Source organism: Trachypithecus francoisi, unplaced genomic scaffold, assembly GCF_009764315.1.
Source record: "Trachypithecus francoisi isolate TF-2019V2 unplaced genomic scaffold, Tfra_2.0 Contig01579, whole genome shotgun sequence".
Classification (NCBI taxonomy): domain Eukaryota; kingdom Metazoa; phylum Chordata; class Mammalia; order Primates; family Cercopithecidae; genus Trachypithecus; species Trachypithecus francoisi.
In genome coordinates, this window is record NW_022681442.1 from 34252635 (window position 1) to 34269675 (window position 17041).

Sequence of the window (17041 nt, forward strand, 5' to 3'; positions counted from 1 at the left end):
TTTTTCCTTTGCATCTCCATGGACACCAGGGACAACATTTCTATTTCTTATATTAAGAATGTTCATCTTAGCTATCCTTCTTTCCCACTGTTGGCCTAGTCTAAGGACTGTGCCGAGTTCTCAAGAGCGCTCTGTGGCTCCAGGTCAGACCACTCCTGTTTCTGGTGCCCTGCTGGTTCTCAGGACTACAGCACTACCAGAGGCCAAATTAAGAACTGCTGTCATCGCTAGAGTCAAGCCCCAGAGTCAGTGATGGTGACAGAACCCAATCATCCATTTCTTGAACCCGTCGTGGTCTTGTGATTGTGTGCATGTGTATGTTTTGCAGAGAAGGAGCCCTCAGTTCTGAAAAAAGTACTGTTGGAGGATGAGGTGTTGGCTGCCATGGTGTCTGTCATTGGCACTGCTACCACCCACCTGAGCCCTGAGTAAGTATAATCATGGATGTGGCCTGAACCCAGGGAGGATAGCATTCTTGGGAAGAAGCAACAGGTAGCTGCCTTGTCAGCTGTCCTTTTACCTATATGTAAACGTGGGTGCAGTTAATTGTCTTGTAAGTTTTGCTGACAAAAGGAAGGGGCTCTTAGCACCATGGACTATGAGGGTGGGAAGCCATGGACCAGTGGTTCTTAGCTGCAGATGGGCTTAAGAATTACCTGTAGGGCATTTTAAAACATACCTTAACTTCCCAGATGGGAACCTGAATATAAATGATTACTGGCACATAATATGTGCCAAATTAGTATTTGTTCAATGCATGAATGATCAGGGCATGTCCCATTGACTTGGTGATCCTAATTTGAACCCCAGGTTGAAAAGCATGTCTGTGGAGGAGAGGGCTGCTTTAGAATCCTAGCTCCTTGGTCATACCTAGTACTCTGCCCCCAGGTTAGCTGCGCAGAGTGTCACACACATTGTGCCCCTCTTCTTGGATGGCAAGGTCTCCTTTCTGCCTGAAAACAGCTTCCCCAGCCGATTCCAGCCATTCCAGGTGACAGTCTTAGAACTTACATCCTTCAAGCTGGTTTTTTTAGGGCTAATCTGGAACGGGTAGACGGGCAGACAAGCCTATTACTGGCAGGCTTGATCGGGCTCTGCTTCCTTTATAGGATGACGCCTCGGGGCAGAGGCGGCTGATTGCACTGCTTATGGCCTTTGTCTGCTCCCTGCCTCGAAATGTAAGTGAGCACATTTGGGAAGTACCGTTATTTAACCTTGACAAGGGGAAATGGATCCCAGGTGACTTTGGGTTGAAATTTGCCACAGGCTAGGCTGATCTTTTACTTCCCCCACCAGAGAAGTTAGTTCTTATCCATCCCGGTCCCTGCTGCCACTGTGTACTGGTTCTCTTGGAGTTCAGGTGTTCTCTGGGTCCATTACATGGCCAGGTTTTCTGTAGGTGGAAATCCCTCAGCTGAACCAACTCATGCGGGAGCTTTTGGAACTGAGCTGCTGCCACAGCTGCCCCTTTTCTTCTACCGCTGCTGCCAAGTGCTTTGCAGGACTCCTCAACAAGCACCCTGCAGGTACTGAGATCAGACTGTGTAAGGAGCCTCCCACAATCAACTACCCGTGAAATCTTATAGCTCAGTCCTCATTCTCTTTTTAAAAGGAGCTTGCTAATAACATTAATAGGGCTTCAACTGCTCAAGCACTGTCCTGGGACTGCCCGTGGGAAAAGCATCAAGACCACAGTTGGGCAGAGCTTTATAGTACCTAAGAAGAGAAGGGAGCACAAAGAATCTAGTTCTGCCATCCTACTCCCTACAGTGGGGCTAGTGACAACCCTCTCTTTTCAAATGGCAGCACCTCTGTATTATGAGAATACCAGGCTCTTATGCAGGTGTCCAATCATTTTGTCCACAGGCAAAAATGGTATTTTCCCTTTCTAACAGCTTCTCAGGGAGCTCTGCACTTAAGTGATTTGCATCCTTCATTGTTAAAGGGCAAATGTGTAGCCTTTATGTCACCATTTCCTCTCCTTTTTAGGGCAACAGCTGGATGAATTCCTACAGCTGGCTGTGGACAAAGTGGAGGCTGGCCTGGGCTCTGGGCCCTGTCGTAGTCAGGCCTTCACTCTTCTTCTCTGGGTAAGGAGTTGGAGTAGAGTCTGTTAGACAGAGAGGCAGTTATGTCTGGTTAAATAAAATGTCCCTGTTTGACCCTAAACTATAAACATCTATGTCTCGGGGTTCTGGGGTTTGAGTGTCATTCCCCAATTGCTCTCTGTGTCTCTAATTACAGGTAACAAAGGCCCTCGTGCTCAGATACCATCCTCTCAGCTCCTGCCTTACAGCCCGGGTATGTCCTTTCTGGAGACAGGAGAACCCGGGACCTAAACAAACTTTCCTGTTGCTCCTATTCCTCCCAAGGACTTCCATCCTCCTCTGTGTGGGTTTTTTTTTTTTTTTGGAGACAGGGTCTCACTCTGTCGCCCAGGCTGGAGTGCAGTGGTGTGATCACAGCTCACTCCAGCCTCAACCTCCATAGGTTCGGTGATCCTCCCACTTCAGCCTCCCAAGTAGCTGGGACTACAAGGGCACCCCACCACACCCAGCTAATTTTTGTATTTTTTGTAACAACTGGGTCTGGCCATGTTGCCCAGACTCCTAGGCTCAAGCAGTCCACCTGCTTTGGCCTCCCAAAGTGCTAGGATTACAGACATGAGCCACCACACCCAGCCCCATTCTCATCTTTGGCACTTAAGATTCTTCTTCCCTGATGTACCTCAAAGGCTCTTTTTTCTCCAGCTCATGGACCTCCTGAATGACCCAGAATTAGGTCCAGCAGCAGCTGATGGCTTCTCTCTGCTCATGTCTGACTGCACTGATGTGTTGACTCGTGCTGGCCATGCTGAAGTGCGGATCATGTTCCGCCAGCGGTTCTTCACCGATAATGTGCCTGCTTTGGTCCAGGGCTTCCATGCTGCTCCCCAAGGTGAGGAGTCTGAAAGAAAGGCCCCACATATACACACCTTTCCTTTGCTTGGCCACATTCCCCAAGATAATTTAGGAGCCACTTGCTTCTTTAGAGCTATATTGTGGTCTGTGGCTGGAAGACTAAACTTCTAAATTCTTGTCCCACTTCTTCCTTTGATGGGTGTATCTTGCTTATTCTGAGCGTGAAGGACTTTTTTACTCCTTTGTAGGCTGATGTCTCAGCCTCATCACAGATCGGGATTGAATTCTCAAGCTATATATCGAAGTCCAATTTCTCTTCTAAGCCTTTCCATTTTTTACAGATGTGAAGCCAAACTACTTGAAGGGTCTTTCTCATGTACTTAACAGGCTGCCTAAGCCTGTGCTCTTGCCAGAGCTGCCCACGGTAAGTCCTGCAGGCAGAGCTTCTAAGCAAAGGACAAAGCTATTCTTCCTCAGATGGGGCTAGAAAGAGGAGGGGACAAGAACCAGGATCTTCACAATGTGGCCATCCCCCACCTTGCCCATTGCCCCTTAGCTTCTTTCCTTGCTGCTGGAGGCCCTGTCCTGCCCTGACTGTGTGGTACAGCTCTCCACCCTCAGCTGCCTTCAGCCTCTTCTACTGGAAGCACCCCAAGTCATGAGTCTTCATGTGGACACCCTCGTCACCAAGTTTCTGAACCTCAGCTCTAGCCCTTCCATGGTACGTTGAGCCCCAGCAACTCTTTTAGGCACCAGCATCTCTCCCTGGGCATGCTCTCACCTCCTTGTGGTTGTGTTCCAGGCTGTCCGGATTGCCGCACTGCAATGCATGCATGCTCTCACTCGCCTGCCCACCCCTGTGGTAAGTACCTCAGGTGTCCGTCCCTGGCCTGGGAACGTCTCAGAAGAGACACGTAAGTACCTTTTTGCCTTGACTAGTCAAGTGGGCTTGGCCACCCTGCTGTGTAATTGAGATCTGAATTACAAGGTACAGATCTTGTAATTATCGGCCCAAGGATTCTTTTCCCTGGGCCCAGAAGGTAATAGAATGGTCATCCTGCCACTTAACATCCCTTGGAATCGCTAAAGATGTTTTGCTTTCCTCAGAATATTAGTTGTACAGAATCAAAAAAGCGGTACTTTCAGTTGCCTTGGATGAGCAAGGTTGATTATATCCTCTATATCCTCTGACTCCACAGCTGCTGCCGTACAAACCACAGGTGATCCGGGCCTTAGCCAAACCCCTGGATGACAAGAAGAGACTGGTGCGCAAGGAAGCAGTGTCAGCCAGGGGGGAATGGTGAGTTTCTAGGTCATGGGGAGAGATGGGACCAAAATGGGCCTCACCACTAATGCCGCCAACTTTCTTTCTGCCTACAGGTTTCTGCTGGGGAGTCCTGGCAGCTGAGCCCTCAGTCCTGGCCTAGACTGTTCTGACAATCTAACCTGGAATTACTATCGAGCCATCTTCCCCAAAGCAGGGAAACCACTGGCCTCTGACTGCCTTTCCCACAGACACAGCACAAATGCTAGGCCTCTGTTGCATGGCTGTACAAGGAACATAAGAGTCCGGATTTCTAGTGGATTTGTGAAATAAGTATGTGTGAGACACTTGTGTTTGAAGAAAGATCTAGGGTCCTGGGTCTCTTGCATTGGTATGTCAGAAAAGGGGCGATATGCTGCTGAGGGGTGAGTGCATATGAGTGTGGCCCTGAGGACCAGGGCTGGCGGATGTGTGTACCTGCTGAAGAATAAAGATTTCTTTTGGTAAGGGGCTGTCAGATATTTCCCCCACCCCACATGTGCTTCATATAACCGGAGGGGCCACTGCACCAAGCTGGAGGAACAATGACAGGGACTGGCCTGTAAGACCAACACCTTAGGAGGCTGAGGCAGGCTGATCGCTTGAGGCTAGGAGTTTCAGACTAGCCCTGGCAATACAGCAAGAACCCATTTCTACAAATAATTTTTTAAAAAATTAGATTGGGGCCGGGCGCGGTGGCTCAAGCCTGTAATCCCAGCACTTTGGGAGGCCGAGACGGGCGGATCACGAGGTCAGGAGATCGAGACCATCCTGGCTAACACGGTGAAACCCGTCTCTACTAAAAATACAAAAACTAGCCGGGCGAGATGGCGGGCGCCTGTAGTCCCAGCTACTCGGGAGGCTGAGGCAGGAGAATGGCGTAAACCCGGGAGGCGGAGCTTGCAGTGAGCTGAGATCTGGCCACTGCACTCCAGTCCCGGCGACAGAGCGAGACTCCACCTCAAAAAAAAAAAAAAAAAAAAAAAAATTAGATTGGGCATGGTGGCCGATGCCTATAATCCCAGCATTTGGGGAGGCTGAGGCGCATGGATCACTAGAGGTCAGGAGTTGAAGACCAGACTGGCCAACAGGGTGAAACCCCATCTCTACTAAAAATACAAAAATTAGGCATGGTGGTACCCACCTTTAATCACAGCTACTTGGGAGGCTGAGACAAGAATCACTTGAAACTGGGAGGCGGAGGTTGCAGTGAGTCGAGATCGCACCCCTGCACTCCAGTCTAGGAGACAGAGTGAGACTCCGTCTCCAAAAAAAAAAAAGAGGCATGACCAGAACACCTAGTCACTAGGTTTTGACTTTCCCCTTCCCTGCCCTATTGTGAGGCACAGTGAGAAGCTACATATCTTTAAAAATCGAATACCTTTATTTTTGTTCCCTTCAGCAGCATGTGAGAAGTGGCAGTGACCTCAGCAGCAGGTCTGGTATCTTTGCCCTGTTGAGAAGCCAAGATCTCAGCTGTACTAGTCAGGTGTTTTTTCAGACAGCAAGTAGGAGAGGTGGTGGCCAACTCCAGTGCTATATCCTGGAGGAGGTCCTGGTCAGCACTGGGCAAGGTAGGTAGCTAGCTGCCTGACCCCTAGTCTGGGGTTGGAACTTCTGTTTGCCTGAGTAAAGGGATGTCAGTCCTAAGATTTCTCCACATTGTGTCTGTCTTCTGCAGTTACAAAAAGGCTGGTCCTTGAATTGTCCTGCATGGTACCCTAAGGCAGGCCCACTGGCTCTTTTTGATCAAGGATTCCAAGAAAAGTTGCCCTTGGAGGCCCTTGAAATAACATAGGAAGCAGAATGAGTGCTCAAGTCGTGGCTGACACAGTATAGCTCACACTGCCATCACAGAGGCTGAGTGAGCAGTCACCCAGGGAGGGGGCTCCCAGCTCATTCCATTCCCATGGGGCAGGTGACTAGAAGGTAAGAGCACCCGAGTAAGCCAATGCCTAGAAGAGAAGAGAAAAATGTCTCTGAGTTCCAAGAATTCTTGGTCCTTCCCGCTCATCATTCCTTAACAAGCATACATCAAGGTATCCTGAAGCTGCCTTGATGTCAATTATGAAAGTAACAAAAGTTCTAATTTTTTCTGCCTAATTTTATCCAACAAATGTACCTTTTGGTTCTTTGAAGGCCTTTTGAGGTTTCGAGCTCAATTTGTAAAGGTCCACTTTAAGCACAGTGATAGGAGTGTCATGTACATGGGAAAGGGTGGAGGGAAGGCACGTCTGCTCATCTAATTGTTATCGCCTCAGTAACTGCCATTTGAAAAATTGTTTCCCCAGCCAGGCGTGGTGGCTCACACCTGTAATCCCAGCACTTTGCGAGGCCGAGGCGGGCGGATCACGAGGTCAGATCGAGACCATCCTGGCTAACATGGTGAAACCCCATCTCTACTGAAAATACAAAACAAAAACTAGCCGGGCGAGGTGGCAGGCGCCTGTAGTCCCAGCTACTTGGGAGGCTGAGGCAGGAGAATGGTGTGAACCCCGGAGGCGGAGCTTGCAGTGAGCCGAGATTGCGCCACTGCACTCCAGCCTGGGCAACAGAGCGAGACTCCATCTCAAAAAAAAAAAAAAAAGAAAAATTGTTTCCCCTTGTCTTGGGCTGAGAGGTAGCTCCAGTTACTGTCTTAGGGCCTCTGTGACAAGCAGATTATTTTCATCTCACAAATTATTGGCTTGAACTCTAGACACTGCTCTCCAAGTGAGAGGTGACTGCTGCCCACTGCATCCTACAACCAGAGGCCCCTTCCTGAGCACAGCTTTCCGAGGATTCTACTGTAGTCATGTTGAAGCCTCATCTGTTACTTAAAACCACATAGTGTTGGCCTCAAGCTTCTTAGGTTCAAATGAACAGTGATCTCTATTCGTAGAGTCTAGAACTGTGCTAACACAGTAGCCACTAGCCATATTCCAAGTGCTCACAGGCACAGAACATCTTTCTCTTCACAGCATTCTGTTGGACTGCATTAGTCTGTGTGTCTTACATTACCTTCCTGTGTCCACACCCAGGAATACCTTCCAGTTGTCCAAGCAGCCGTAGTTGTAAGGATTCCTAAATACCTGGAGCCAAGAAAAACACATGTTTCTTTGAACTTCTAATTTTTGAGACTAAACTGGCTAAGCTAAAGCTCAGTTAGAGTAGTTCTGGCCTTTTACAATGCTTGCCCTAGTCAGCCCTGCCCATGGCCTGTTTACAGGAGAGCAGGTTCAGTTACCCACCTACCCACCCCGAGCCTTCAACCCTACTCACTCTGCCCTTGGCCTGTAGCCGACGTCTCTCCTTCTTGTTGATGTGCCTTTCGATGCTAGTCTCACCTCGACTGATGAGAACAGCATGCCATACAGTTAGGGCACCCAGGGCAAGTGCCACAGAACTAAGAAAAGAGGGGCAAAGACTGGTGGGTAGTTTAGAGAGGGCTGGAGGAAGTATGTCTGAAATTGAGCTAAGCAATAACAACTAGCTTGTAACCTCTCTACCTAAGTCTTCCTCACCTCCCAGCATATATCCTAGATAAACTTTTACTTCATTATGTCTATAAAGAGCATCAATGAAAAAGCATCAAAGGCCGGGCACGGTGGCTCAAGCCTGTAATCCCAGCACTTTGGGAGGCCGAGACAGGCGGATCACGAGGTCTGGAGATCGAGACCATCCTGGCTAACACCGTGAAACCCCGTCTCTACTAAAAAATACAAAAAACTAGCCAGGCGAGGTGGCGGGCGCCTGTAGTCCCAGCTACTCGGGAGGCTGAGGCAGGAGAATGGTGTAAACCCGGGAGGCGGAGCTTGCAGTGAGCTGAGATCCAGCCACTGCACTCCAGCCTGGGCAATAGAGCCAGACTCTGTCTCAAAAAAAAAAAAAAAGAAAAAAGAAAAAGCATCAAAGTGGCCTAAGAATAAATGATGTGAAGCCAGGCATAGTAGCTCATGCCTAGTAGTCCCAGCAACTCGGGAGGCTGAGATAGGAAGATCATTTGAGTCTAGCATGGGCAACATAGCAAGACTCCATCTCTGTTGTTGTTAAAGGAAAATAAGAGAGTATGTAGAAAGGAGAGTAGAGAAGTCTGTATTACTGAGAAAATGTTCTACATTTCCTAAAATACCCATGCTTGGGAGATAGTGGGAGGTAGTAAAAGCACCCAGGGTTGGAATGGGATGGCATGAAATTCAGATTCCAGTGCTACTATTCCTACTAGCTATGTATCATAGAACAAGTCACTTCACTTCACCGCCCCTTGGCCCCCAATTTTCAGTTTTCCTCATCTATAAATAAGGAGTTTAACTTACTTTGGTTACATATCAAGCATATACTTGTATCCATGTGCTTAGTAATAAGCAATGCCAATATCCTCAGTGCTCCCTGCCCTGAAATGCTTTAGAAAAGTGCTGGCTCTTTGCCAACCTAAATTAGACTAAAACTGTAGCAGTTCACTTAGGAATGGGTTTCCGCCTGCGTATGGGCACCTAAAAAACTTTTTTTCTGAAGCTTCCCCTCCCTTAAAACTATCAAAATTAAATACCTGCACAGGAACCAGAGGTAGACAAGACTCTTGTGAGTCATCCTTTCTCGAAAGGAGAAGATGGGTGGTGGGGTCTGGTGATAAGTCTACAAAAAGAAAACAGCAAAGCTGGCTCATTTGCTCTGTGGGTCTCCAGCAACTGCCCCAGCACCTATAGGCAGGAAGTGATCCAAACCCAGGCAGAGGAAACGGGGTAAAGCCACAGAGGGGTCAGGGTAGCAGCGAAGATGAGTGGACCAAGCCCAGCGGCATCACCACATGGACAAACACTGGGCAGCAGAGCAGGGTCTGGACAGGATGGTGAAGCACAGGAGGAGCTGACCCTGGGCCTTCAGAGTGACAACACAAATGGGGCTCCAGGGGAAGCCACTCCAATCCCCAGCCAGAACTCCTTCACTGCGCGGCTGTATCCCCAAGAGAGGAGACCAGACCATACCCAGAATGGACTGACTGGAGTGAGGAGAACCACTAGGGACTGTGAAAGGGCAGCAGAAATACAATCAAGATGGGCTCAGCAGATTAAGGAGTCCTAAAAGGTACTGGGGGACAGGGATGATCCAGATGTAGATAGACCAGGTGCAAGGGATGATCAGACTGGCTCAGCCTGATCTCTGTCCCCTGGAACCCCATTACACAGACTATACATAGACTCCTTGCTGCTCAGGCCGTCACCAAGGCAGATTGCTTGCTCGGCCAAAGAGAGGTGATGACGGGATAGACAGCCAAAACTGTCAAATACCAGGAACTTCCAGCTTGCCTGTAGGTAACTTAGTTTACCCACCACAGCCAGTCAGCCTGAACACTCCTGATCTGGTCTAGAGTGGCCTCTCAGCAGCCTCTACAACTAAATGGGCAGGTCGGCCCCAGTTGCCTGAACAACTCTATGCCCCCAGGCCTGAGCAGCAGGAGGCAGTGGGGTGGGGACAGCCCACCTGGTTGGCAACCGCCTGTAGTTTGTTCTTGTCGAGCTGTTTCATTTTCTAAGGGGATGGAAAACAGTGCTGGTTATATTCTCAGGCCTCTAGGATGGGATGCTACCGCCCCATTCCTTAGGGACAGGTTCTACATCCCAAAGTTCTGCACTACTGAGCTGCCCTATTCCTGACAACGAGCTCACCTCAATGGCAGCATAAGCCTCCCGGAAAAGGTCCCAACTTCCATAGCTGCAGTAGACACAGCCCAGAGTCATGAAAAAGCAGAACGAGAAGAAGTATCGATGGTTATAGTGGCCCACACAATTGTTTAGCCAGGCTGGTTGGGAAATGATTAAGGACTAGAATCAAACACAATTTCAGGCGGTGTCCAGGCCCCTCGGATTCATCCCTGGTTCGTGACAACATCACCCAAGCCTCAGGCTTCCAGTCACTAAGAACTACTTTCCAAAGGCAGGAAAATACAACTCTTTACACCCAAGGTTGAGGTAGAAGTGCTCAAAGCTTTTCAGAGCATTCAGGTCCCACCAGGAAGTCACAGAAACTGAAATCCTTCACTAAAATGAATCTGCCGATATTTCAGCCTAGCTGGACTCAGCCAAACATCTGTGTGGAACAGCAGATGGGGACCCATGGTTCTATCTGGCATACCCAGTGAACAACCACAGAAGCTCAAACATCTCTTTCCATCCAATAGCTGTTAGCATGAGAGTTTAGAAAAGAAAGAGCTGTCAAAAGATTCCTTGCTCCAAGAAGATCTGTCCTAGAGTGTGAGCTTCCTGCTCCCCCAGGAGATGGTCAGCGCCCACAACTCCTCAACTCCAGTGTTCTCTGCAGGGTGATGCTAAATGGTGGTCATTAACCCTGTACAGTACCCTGGAGCTAAGGAAGGCCTCAGGCAGAAGAGGAAGCAAAAGGATACGGCAGTGGTGATCCATCTTCAGCACACACCTGTGAGGAAGGGACACAGGCTCTGTTACGGTGGCCAAAGTTCTTGAGATGTCAGTGCCAATCCTGACATCATCCTGCTGAGGTGGAAAGGGCACAGACTTTGAAGACAGCCAGGCCTTGCTTCAAACCCAGCTCTGCAGTTTAACAGCTATAAGATACTGGACAAGGTAACTCATCTCTCCAAACCTCGGTTTTCACAAGTGGTAATAATGCCTAACTCAGAGGACCATTGTAAGGATGAGGTGTCAGGAGAAGAGGGCACATTGCCTGGGACATGATGGGTGCTTCACCCATGTCTTAGCAAACTCAAGGTGAGGTTTTGCCCTAGGGCTATAGCAGAAGGACCACAGCTGGGATTCCCAGAGGGCAAAGCCAAGACCCACCTGTTGCAGATGCTGCAGTGGTGTGTTCGGGCTGGCTTGGGGTAAATGCACTTCTTACAGATGGAGACCGTGGCAATATCATTCCTGCCCTGTGTGAAGGGAGAGCATAACTGTGGCAGCACCAGTTCTGTCTCTCAAAACATACCAAGGTACTCTCCCCACTCCTGGGACCAGGTCCCATAGCCAGCAACTTCCCCCAATGCCCCAGTGAGGACCCACCTGGGGTGGGTACCCAGGCGGAGTGGTGATGGCCTGGTAGTAGTGGAAGACAATCAGGATCAGATTCCAGTGGCTATAGAAGAAATGCCAGCAGAGTCGTGGCACTGAGTAGGTTCGGAGGATGAGAGGCAGGACACATAGGTAGGCGATAGCCACAATGGAGCCTGTCAGCACGATCACCAGGACTACGAACACCTGCCAACACCAGCAAGGTCAGGGAGACATGGCGCAAGAGCTATGCCCAAAGCAGACTTGGAGTTTCCCTAGGGGTGGGGGCCGGCCTCCAAAACCTGGGTTGGGTCTGTCAGAGACATGTCCCTCTGCTCCCCACAATACCCCTTTTCCTGCTCCCTGGACATCACTCACCACTCCAAACCAGCGGATCACATTGTCTACCAGCCAGTAGACGGGCTCAAAGGCAGCATCGACAGCGGTGTCACTGCCCCCAAAGGAGTTGTAGAGCAGAGAGCGCAGGCAGACCTTGCCGTAGCGCCAGCGCTGTACTAGACCCCGGAGCAGAGGTGGACAGCGGCGCCTGTAGCCCAGCAGCAGAAGCAGGCGGAGGCAGAGGCGGGCCGGGCCCAGCAGCAGGCTCCGCTGGCCTCGCATGTTTCCTAGGAGAGCACACCATTGTGAGGATCTAATCTGAGCCCTCCCTTCCTAACCCGCTAGTGGGAAAGCCTAGAGTACTCACTGGGAGGGCAAAGCCTGAGACTAAGAAGTAGGAAGGTTACTTCATTTTTCTACAGACAGTGCCCATGTTCCAACCAGATTAAGGGGGTAAGACTGACGGTTCTGAGCCTGCAGAAATCGTACTTATATTACACCACATGGTTGCATAGCAAATCCAAGGTGATGCACACCTAAAGCAACAGGCCACAGGAAAGGGGTGAGAAAGGCCGCTCCAAACCAAAGCAGTCTTAGGAATTGTCTGTGTAGACAGACCTTTGGGTGGAGTGTGCCAACATGGACAAAGCTGCCCACTGTGTCTCTGGGCATGGCCACCGTGGCAGAGATCGCCGGGGCTTCCTGACTGCGTTGGTTCATCAGCCCACCTTCAGACGACTACTCCTCACCAAAGAACAGCCAGTGGAGGAATGAGTACACAGAATGTGGATCCTGCACCAAGATATTCCCTGGCGCTATTTCAGTCTTGGCAAAAGATACTCTTCCTTCCTATTCCCTCTGGGCTGATGTCACAGGCTAGCCGACTCAACCTGGTAGCATGACATTCCCTGTCTCCTGTCAGGACAGCCAGCTACCCCTTGCATGACAGAAAATGCTTTGTCTCCAATTCCATTCCCAGCCCCACTCCCAGTGAAATGGTAGCCAAGATAACTCCAGGTATTCTGAGCCAAAACCACAGGAAGGAGTCACAAGCAATGGGAGGGGACCTCCATGTTGATTCATGAAGGCCTCGGGGCCTGACCTCTCTGATGGACTCTACTGCCCCAGTCTAATTAGACACTCAAGACCTTCTCTGCAGCTGCTACCTTAGCCCCAAGCTGCCCAACCAGACTTCCCAGTTCACTGCTTCTGTGGCACCTCTACCAGTGCCTCCATCTCCTCTATGCAGTTTCTACCTCATGCGGCAGCCATGGGAAGAGATCAGCTACCTGGGCAATGACCAGAAGACACAGATGCACTAACAGATGACAGTTTCATCAGTTCTGCAGATTAAATACTTTCACCAGAAAAAAAAATTATCTGATTTTGCCCTGAGGCAGCCAGGGAGGGCTGCTTTGTCCTTGACAACCCCACTGACTTATTTAACAGGTAGCTCAAAACCCAACAGAAACTGGAGGAGGCTGCTCCACTGCAGGGATGGTTTCAATTCGGTAACTGGAGCATTGTACTCTCCTTGCACCCTGGCTCATCCCCACAAAAGACCTTTCAAAGAAAATACTTAATTACCTCCTTGCACAAGCCCTGTAAGCTCTAAGGCGAAAAGGACCTTAGCAGACAAGGTCTACAGAGGAGAAAGCACAATTCGGTAGGGAACTACACTCAGCACCAGGATAAAGAAACTGTCTGTTCCTGTCACCTCCTAGGAAGCGAAAAGAATTAAGGAGAGTGTAGAAAAGAGAATAAAAGGCCAGGCGCAGTGGCTCACACCTGTACTCCCAACACTTTGGGAGGCTGAGGCAGGTGGATCGCTTGAGGTCAGGAGTTAGAGACCAGCCTGGCCAACATGGTGAAACCTTGTCTCTACTGAAAATACAAAAAAATAGCTGGGCATGGTGGCACATGCCTGTAATCCTGGTACTTGGGAGCCTGAGGTGAGGCAGGAGAATCGCTGAAACCCGAGAGGTGGAGGTTGCAGTGAGCCGAGATCACGCCAGTGCACTCCAGCCTGGGAGACAGAGTGAGACTCCGTCTCAAAAAAAATTAAAAAAAAAAAAAAGCTCAAGCTCAAACTTCCACCCCTACTGTTTGGAAGCATCATTTGGCTTGTAGCATGAATTTTTAAAGTGGTAAAGTGGTAGATACCCACAATCAAATGTAAGAGTGGGACAAAACAGATTACCCCACAACAAATCTAGGTGGCTTTTGGACTGTCCACACCACTGTTCATTCCCTTTCTATAGCTAATGGAGAGTTTCCTATTTGCCAAAATACTTTTTGTAGCAATAGCATGCAAATCCAATGCATTCCTCATTTGTAATAAACTCAAATTATATGCTACCTCGCACCTCTTCTAGTCTTAAAAAAAAAACTTCTATTCTCCACTTTTCAGATCATTCTCAACCACGTCCTAAATTCCTGAGCACTACAGGAAATGCCTGCCTCAAGGACTAGATTTACCCAATTCCTTAGGGTTCAATTCTGTCCCTAAGCAGTTCTGTAGCCTCGGACAAATCATTCAACCCTGCTGGGACTCAATCTCCTTGTGTTCACATTCAGTGAGGGAGTGGGATTAAATGCTGAAGTCCCTTCCAGCTCTAACCCTTATTGATTCTGTAACTATACAGATACAGTCAACCCCAGTATCTGCGGAGGGATTGGTTCCAGTCCTCCCTTCAGATACCAAAATCTATGGATGCTCAAATCTGATATAAAATGGCATAGTATTTGCATATAACCTATACATATCCTCCCATATACTTTAAATCATTTCTAGATTACTCATAATACCTAATACAAAGTAAATGCTACATATAAACACTTTTTTTGTTTGTTTTCGAGATGAAGTCTTGCTCTGTTGCCCAGGCTGGAGTACCGTGGCAGGATCTCGGCTCACTGCAACCTCTGTCTCCTGGGTTCAAGCAATTCTCCCTGCCTCTGCCTCCCAAGTAGCTGGGATTACAGGCACCCGTCACCTCGCCCAGCAAATGTTTGTAGTTTTAACAGAGACAGGGTTTCGCAATGTTGGCCAGGCTGGTCTTCAACTCCTGACCTCAGGTGATCTGCCTGCCTTGGCCTCCCAAAGTGCTGGGATTACAGGCGTGAGCCACCATGCCCAGCTGCCCCCAAGTATTTCCAATCCATGGTTGGTTGAATCCGCGATGTGAAACTCACAGGTATGAAGGGCAAACTGTATTTGGTAAGTGTAAATGAAATGTTTATAAAGCACTTAGCACAATACCTGGCTCATGGAAGTACTCAAATATTTGCTGAACGAATGACCTGGAGGGATGCAGAAGTGGAAAGCCTGGCCAGATGTCTGTCTGTCCTACAAATACCAACAGGGACACTCTTGCCAATGTGATAACCCTAAATAAGTGTCTGCTGCTATCATTCTGTCTGATTAATAAAGAGAGAAATACAAACTGTTATTAAAATCATGGCACTTAGGAGCTACAAGTCGTTTTTGAAAACAAGCCCAACCAGAAATCAGCCCAACCGTGTAAATAGAAAGCTCCTAGATGCACAGATACAGATTTGGGTGAACAAAGTCTGAAGCTAGGGCCTCTCTCCATTAGCTAATGGGGTACAGGATGCCAGGAAATTGATATATGTAGTAAGTGGGCTGCAACTGAACATACAAACTTTGCTTTTTTTTTTTTTTTTTGAGACTGAGTTTTGCTCTTGTTGCCCAGGCTGGAGTGCAATGGCACAATCTGGGCTCACCACAACCTCCGCCTCCTGGGTTCAAGCAATTCTCCTGTCTCAGCCTCCTGAGTAGCTGGGGTTACAGGCATGCACCCCCACGCCCGGCTAATTTTGTATTTTTTTAGTAGAGACGGGGTTTCTCCATGTAGGTCAGGCTGGTCTCGAACTCCCAACCTCAGGTGATGCGCCCGCCTCAGCCTCCCAAAGTGCTGGGATTACAGGCGGGCCACCGCACCTGGCCCAGACTTTTCATCTCAGGAAATAGAGGTAAAGCAAAATTCAAAAATATGTGTGTAGGGAAGAAGGGGGTAATCTCAGTGAATAGGGGAGGAAAGAGCAAAGCGCAGCTTTACTACCACCCCAAGCACAAGCCCGAGTACTCTCCTCCCTCAGTAACAGTCACAGGCCATAGTGGTCGTCTGCCACCAGACTGGAGGAGATTGCAGGCGACAGCACTTCCCTCTTCCCATGGCTCTAAGTCACCATCTGTTTCCCAAGGGGAAAGTCGACTGAGGGGACAGGGAGGGACAGAAGGCAAAGCCATCAGAAGTCAGGTGAACTGAGATCAAAGTCGTGGGGAATGTCATCTGGACAAGGACGCTGCTCTCAGGATGTTTGCAATCTCAAGTAGGAGATACCAGACATCAATAAAGACTGGCATTTTATTCATGTGCAGACCTCCCTTCTGGGGTAACACGCTGAGAAGAAAAAGGGTAGCAACTTTATTTTGGGGCTGCTTATCTTTTGATGACGGGCCCACACAACCAGAGTTCGGCTTTTTCAACCTGAGAAAGCTTACTGAAGTGGGGATGGGGGGCCGCGAAGAGGATCGGACCGCAGGACTGGAAGCTGCAGTTTAAAAAACTGGGAAAAGGCCGGGCGCGGTGGCTCAAGCCTGTAATTCCTGCACGTTGGGAGGCCGAGGCGGGCGGATCAAGAGATCGAGACCATCCTGGCCAACACAGTGAAACCCCGTCTCTACTGAAAATACAAAAATTAGCTGAGCGTGATGGCGCGCGCCTGTAGTCCCAGCTGCGCGGGAGGCTGAGGCAGGAGAATCGCTTGATGCCAGGAGGCGGAGGTTGCAGTGCGCAGAGATCGCGCCACTGCACTCCAGCCTGGCCAAAGAGCGAGACTCCTTCTCAAAAACAAAACAAAACAAAACAAAAATCGGGAAAAGGTTTTATTTTTCAATGACAGCCGCGAGGTGAAACTGCGATGGACTGGAAGTCAAAAACCGTGGGTTCCAGTTTGGGCTCTATCTTGAAGATTTTGGACAAGTCAAACCCGGTCTCTGAATCTGAGGTTCCATATTTGTGAAACAGACGAGTTGGGTCGCTTGACCTCCTTCCTTCCTGCTCTGAACCTAACGGTTGCTCGGAAGGTGCGCTCCGGCTGAGGAGGGCGCAGCCCCGCAGGGCGGGGCGAGGAGAGAGCAGGAACCCGGACTCAAGACAAGGCCCCAGGGCAGTGCCCGACCGAGAAAAAGGGACTAGGATGGGGAGCAAGGGCCGAGGCTTCGCCCTTACCTGCCGCCTGCCGACTCCCCAGTCAGCCAAACCGAGCCCCGCAGCCTCTGCCGCCGCTCACTGCCACCCCCTCCGACTCGGCGCCCCGGCCGGGTCCGGCTCAATCCAAACCACCATGGCCCGCCGCCTGCAGCGCCAGCCAGCAGACCCGGACCTGCCGCCAGCCCATCCTCAACCACACGCGCAGGCGCAAGCATGGAGCGCTGAAGTTCCGCCCCCGGATTTGTCCCGGGGTAACCTGGG

General features: G+C 49.8%; 2 protein-coding genes across 17 annotated transcripts in view; one reads left to right on the forward strand and one right to left on the reverse strand.

The window, feature by feature from the left end:
• Nucleotides 1-4671, forward strand: part of MMS19 (MMS19 homolog, cytosolic iron-sulfur assembly component) — a 41422-nt gene extending 36751 nt beyond the window's left edge. For all 8 annotated transcript variants that reach the window (XM_033186875.1, XM_033186884.1, XM_033186927.1 and 5 more), the window contains 12 exons: nucleotides 329-428; nucleotides 889-991; nucleotides 1110-1178; nucleotides 1400-1526; nucleotides 1990-2090; nucleotides 2245-2301; nucleotides 2751-2937; nucleotides 3242-3324; nucleotides 3457-3621; nucleotides 3703-3762; nucleotides 4100-4200; nucleotides 4281-4671. In XM_033186875.1, the coding sequence (XP_033042766.1) occupies nucleotides 329-428; nucleotides 889-991; nucleotides 1110-1178; nucleotides 1400-1526; nucleotides 1990-2090; nucleotides 2245-2301; nucleotides 2751-2937; nucleotides 3242-3324; nucleotides 3457-3621; nucleotides 3703-3762; nucleotides 4100-4200; nucleotides 4281-4308 (1181 nt within the window). In that variant the 3' untranslated portion in view covers nucleotides 4309-4671. The remainder of the gene's footprint in view (nucleotides 1-328; nucleotides 429-888; nucleotides 992-1109; nucleotides 1179-1399; nucleotides 1527-1989; nucleotides 2091-2244; nucleotides 2302-2750; nucleotides 2938-3241; nucleotides 3325-3456; nucleotides 3622-3702; nucleotides 3763-4099; nucleotides 4201-4280) is intronic.
• On the reverse strand, nucleotides 1442-17021 carry ZDHHC16 (zinc finger DHHC-type palmitoyltransferase 16). 9 transcript variants are annotated; one of them, XR_004431347.1, is made up of 12 exons: nucleotides 16799-17009; nucleotides 11583-11830; nucleotides 11217-11411; nucleotides 10998-11086; nucleotides 10586-10614; nucleotides 9849-9982; nucleotides 9664-9711; nucleotides 8732-8817; nucleotides 7465-7588; nucleotides 7204-7274; nucleotides 5585-6158; nucleotides 1442-2110 (listed from the first exon to the last, which is right to left on the reverse strand). XR_004431347.1 is itself a non-coding variant. In XM_033186947.1 (11 exons), exons 2-11 carry the CDS (start codon nucleotides 11823-11825, stop codon nucleotides 6044-6046), a joined length of 1134 nt encoding a protein of 377 aa, XP_033042838.1. In that variant the 5' UTR covers nucleotides 11826-11830; nucleotides 16799-17021; the 3' UTR covers nucleotides 5565-6043. The 9 variants fall into 9 exon arrangements, 8 of the variants coding, with proteins under 8 accessions (XP_033042838.1, XP_033042866.1, XP_033042856.1 ...); XM_033186947.1 differs by lacking the exon at nucleotides 1442-2110 and having other exon boundaries at nucleotides 5565-6158; nucleotides 16799-17021; XM_033186975.1 differs by lacking the exon at nucleotides 1442-2110 and having other exon boundaries at nucleotides 5565-6158; nucleotides 7465-7534.
• Between the last annotated feature and the right edge of the window lie 20 nt (nucleotides 17022-17041).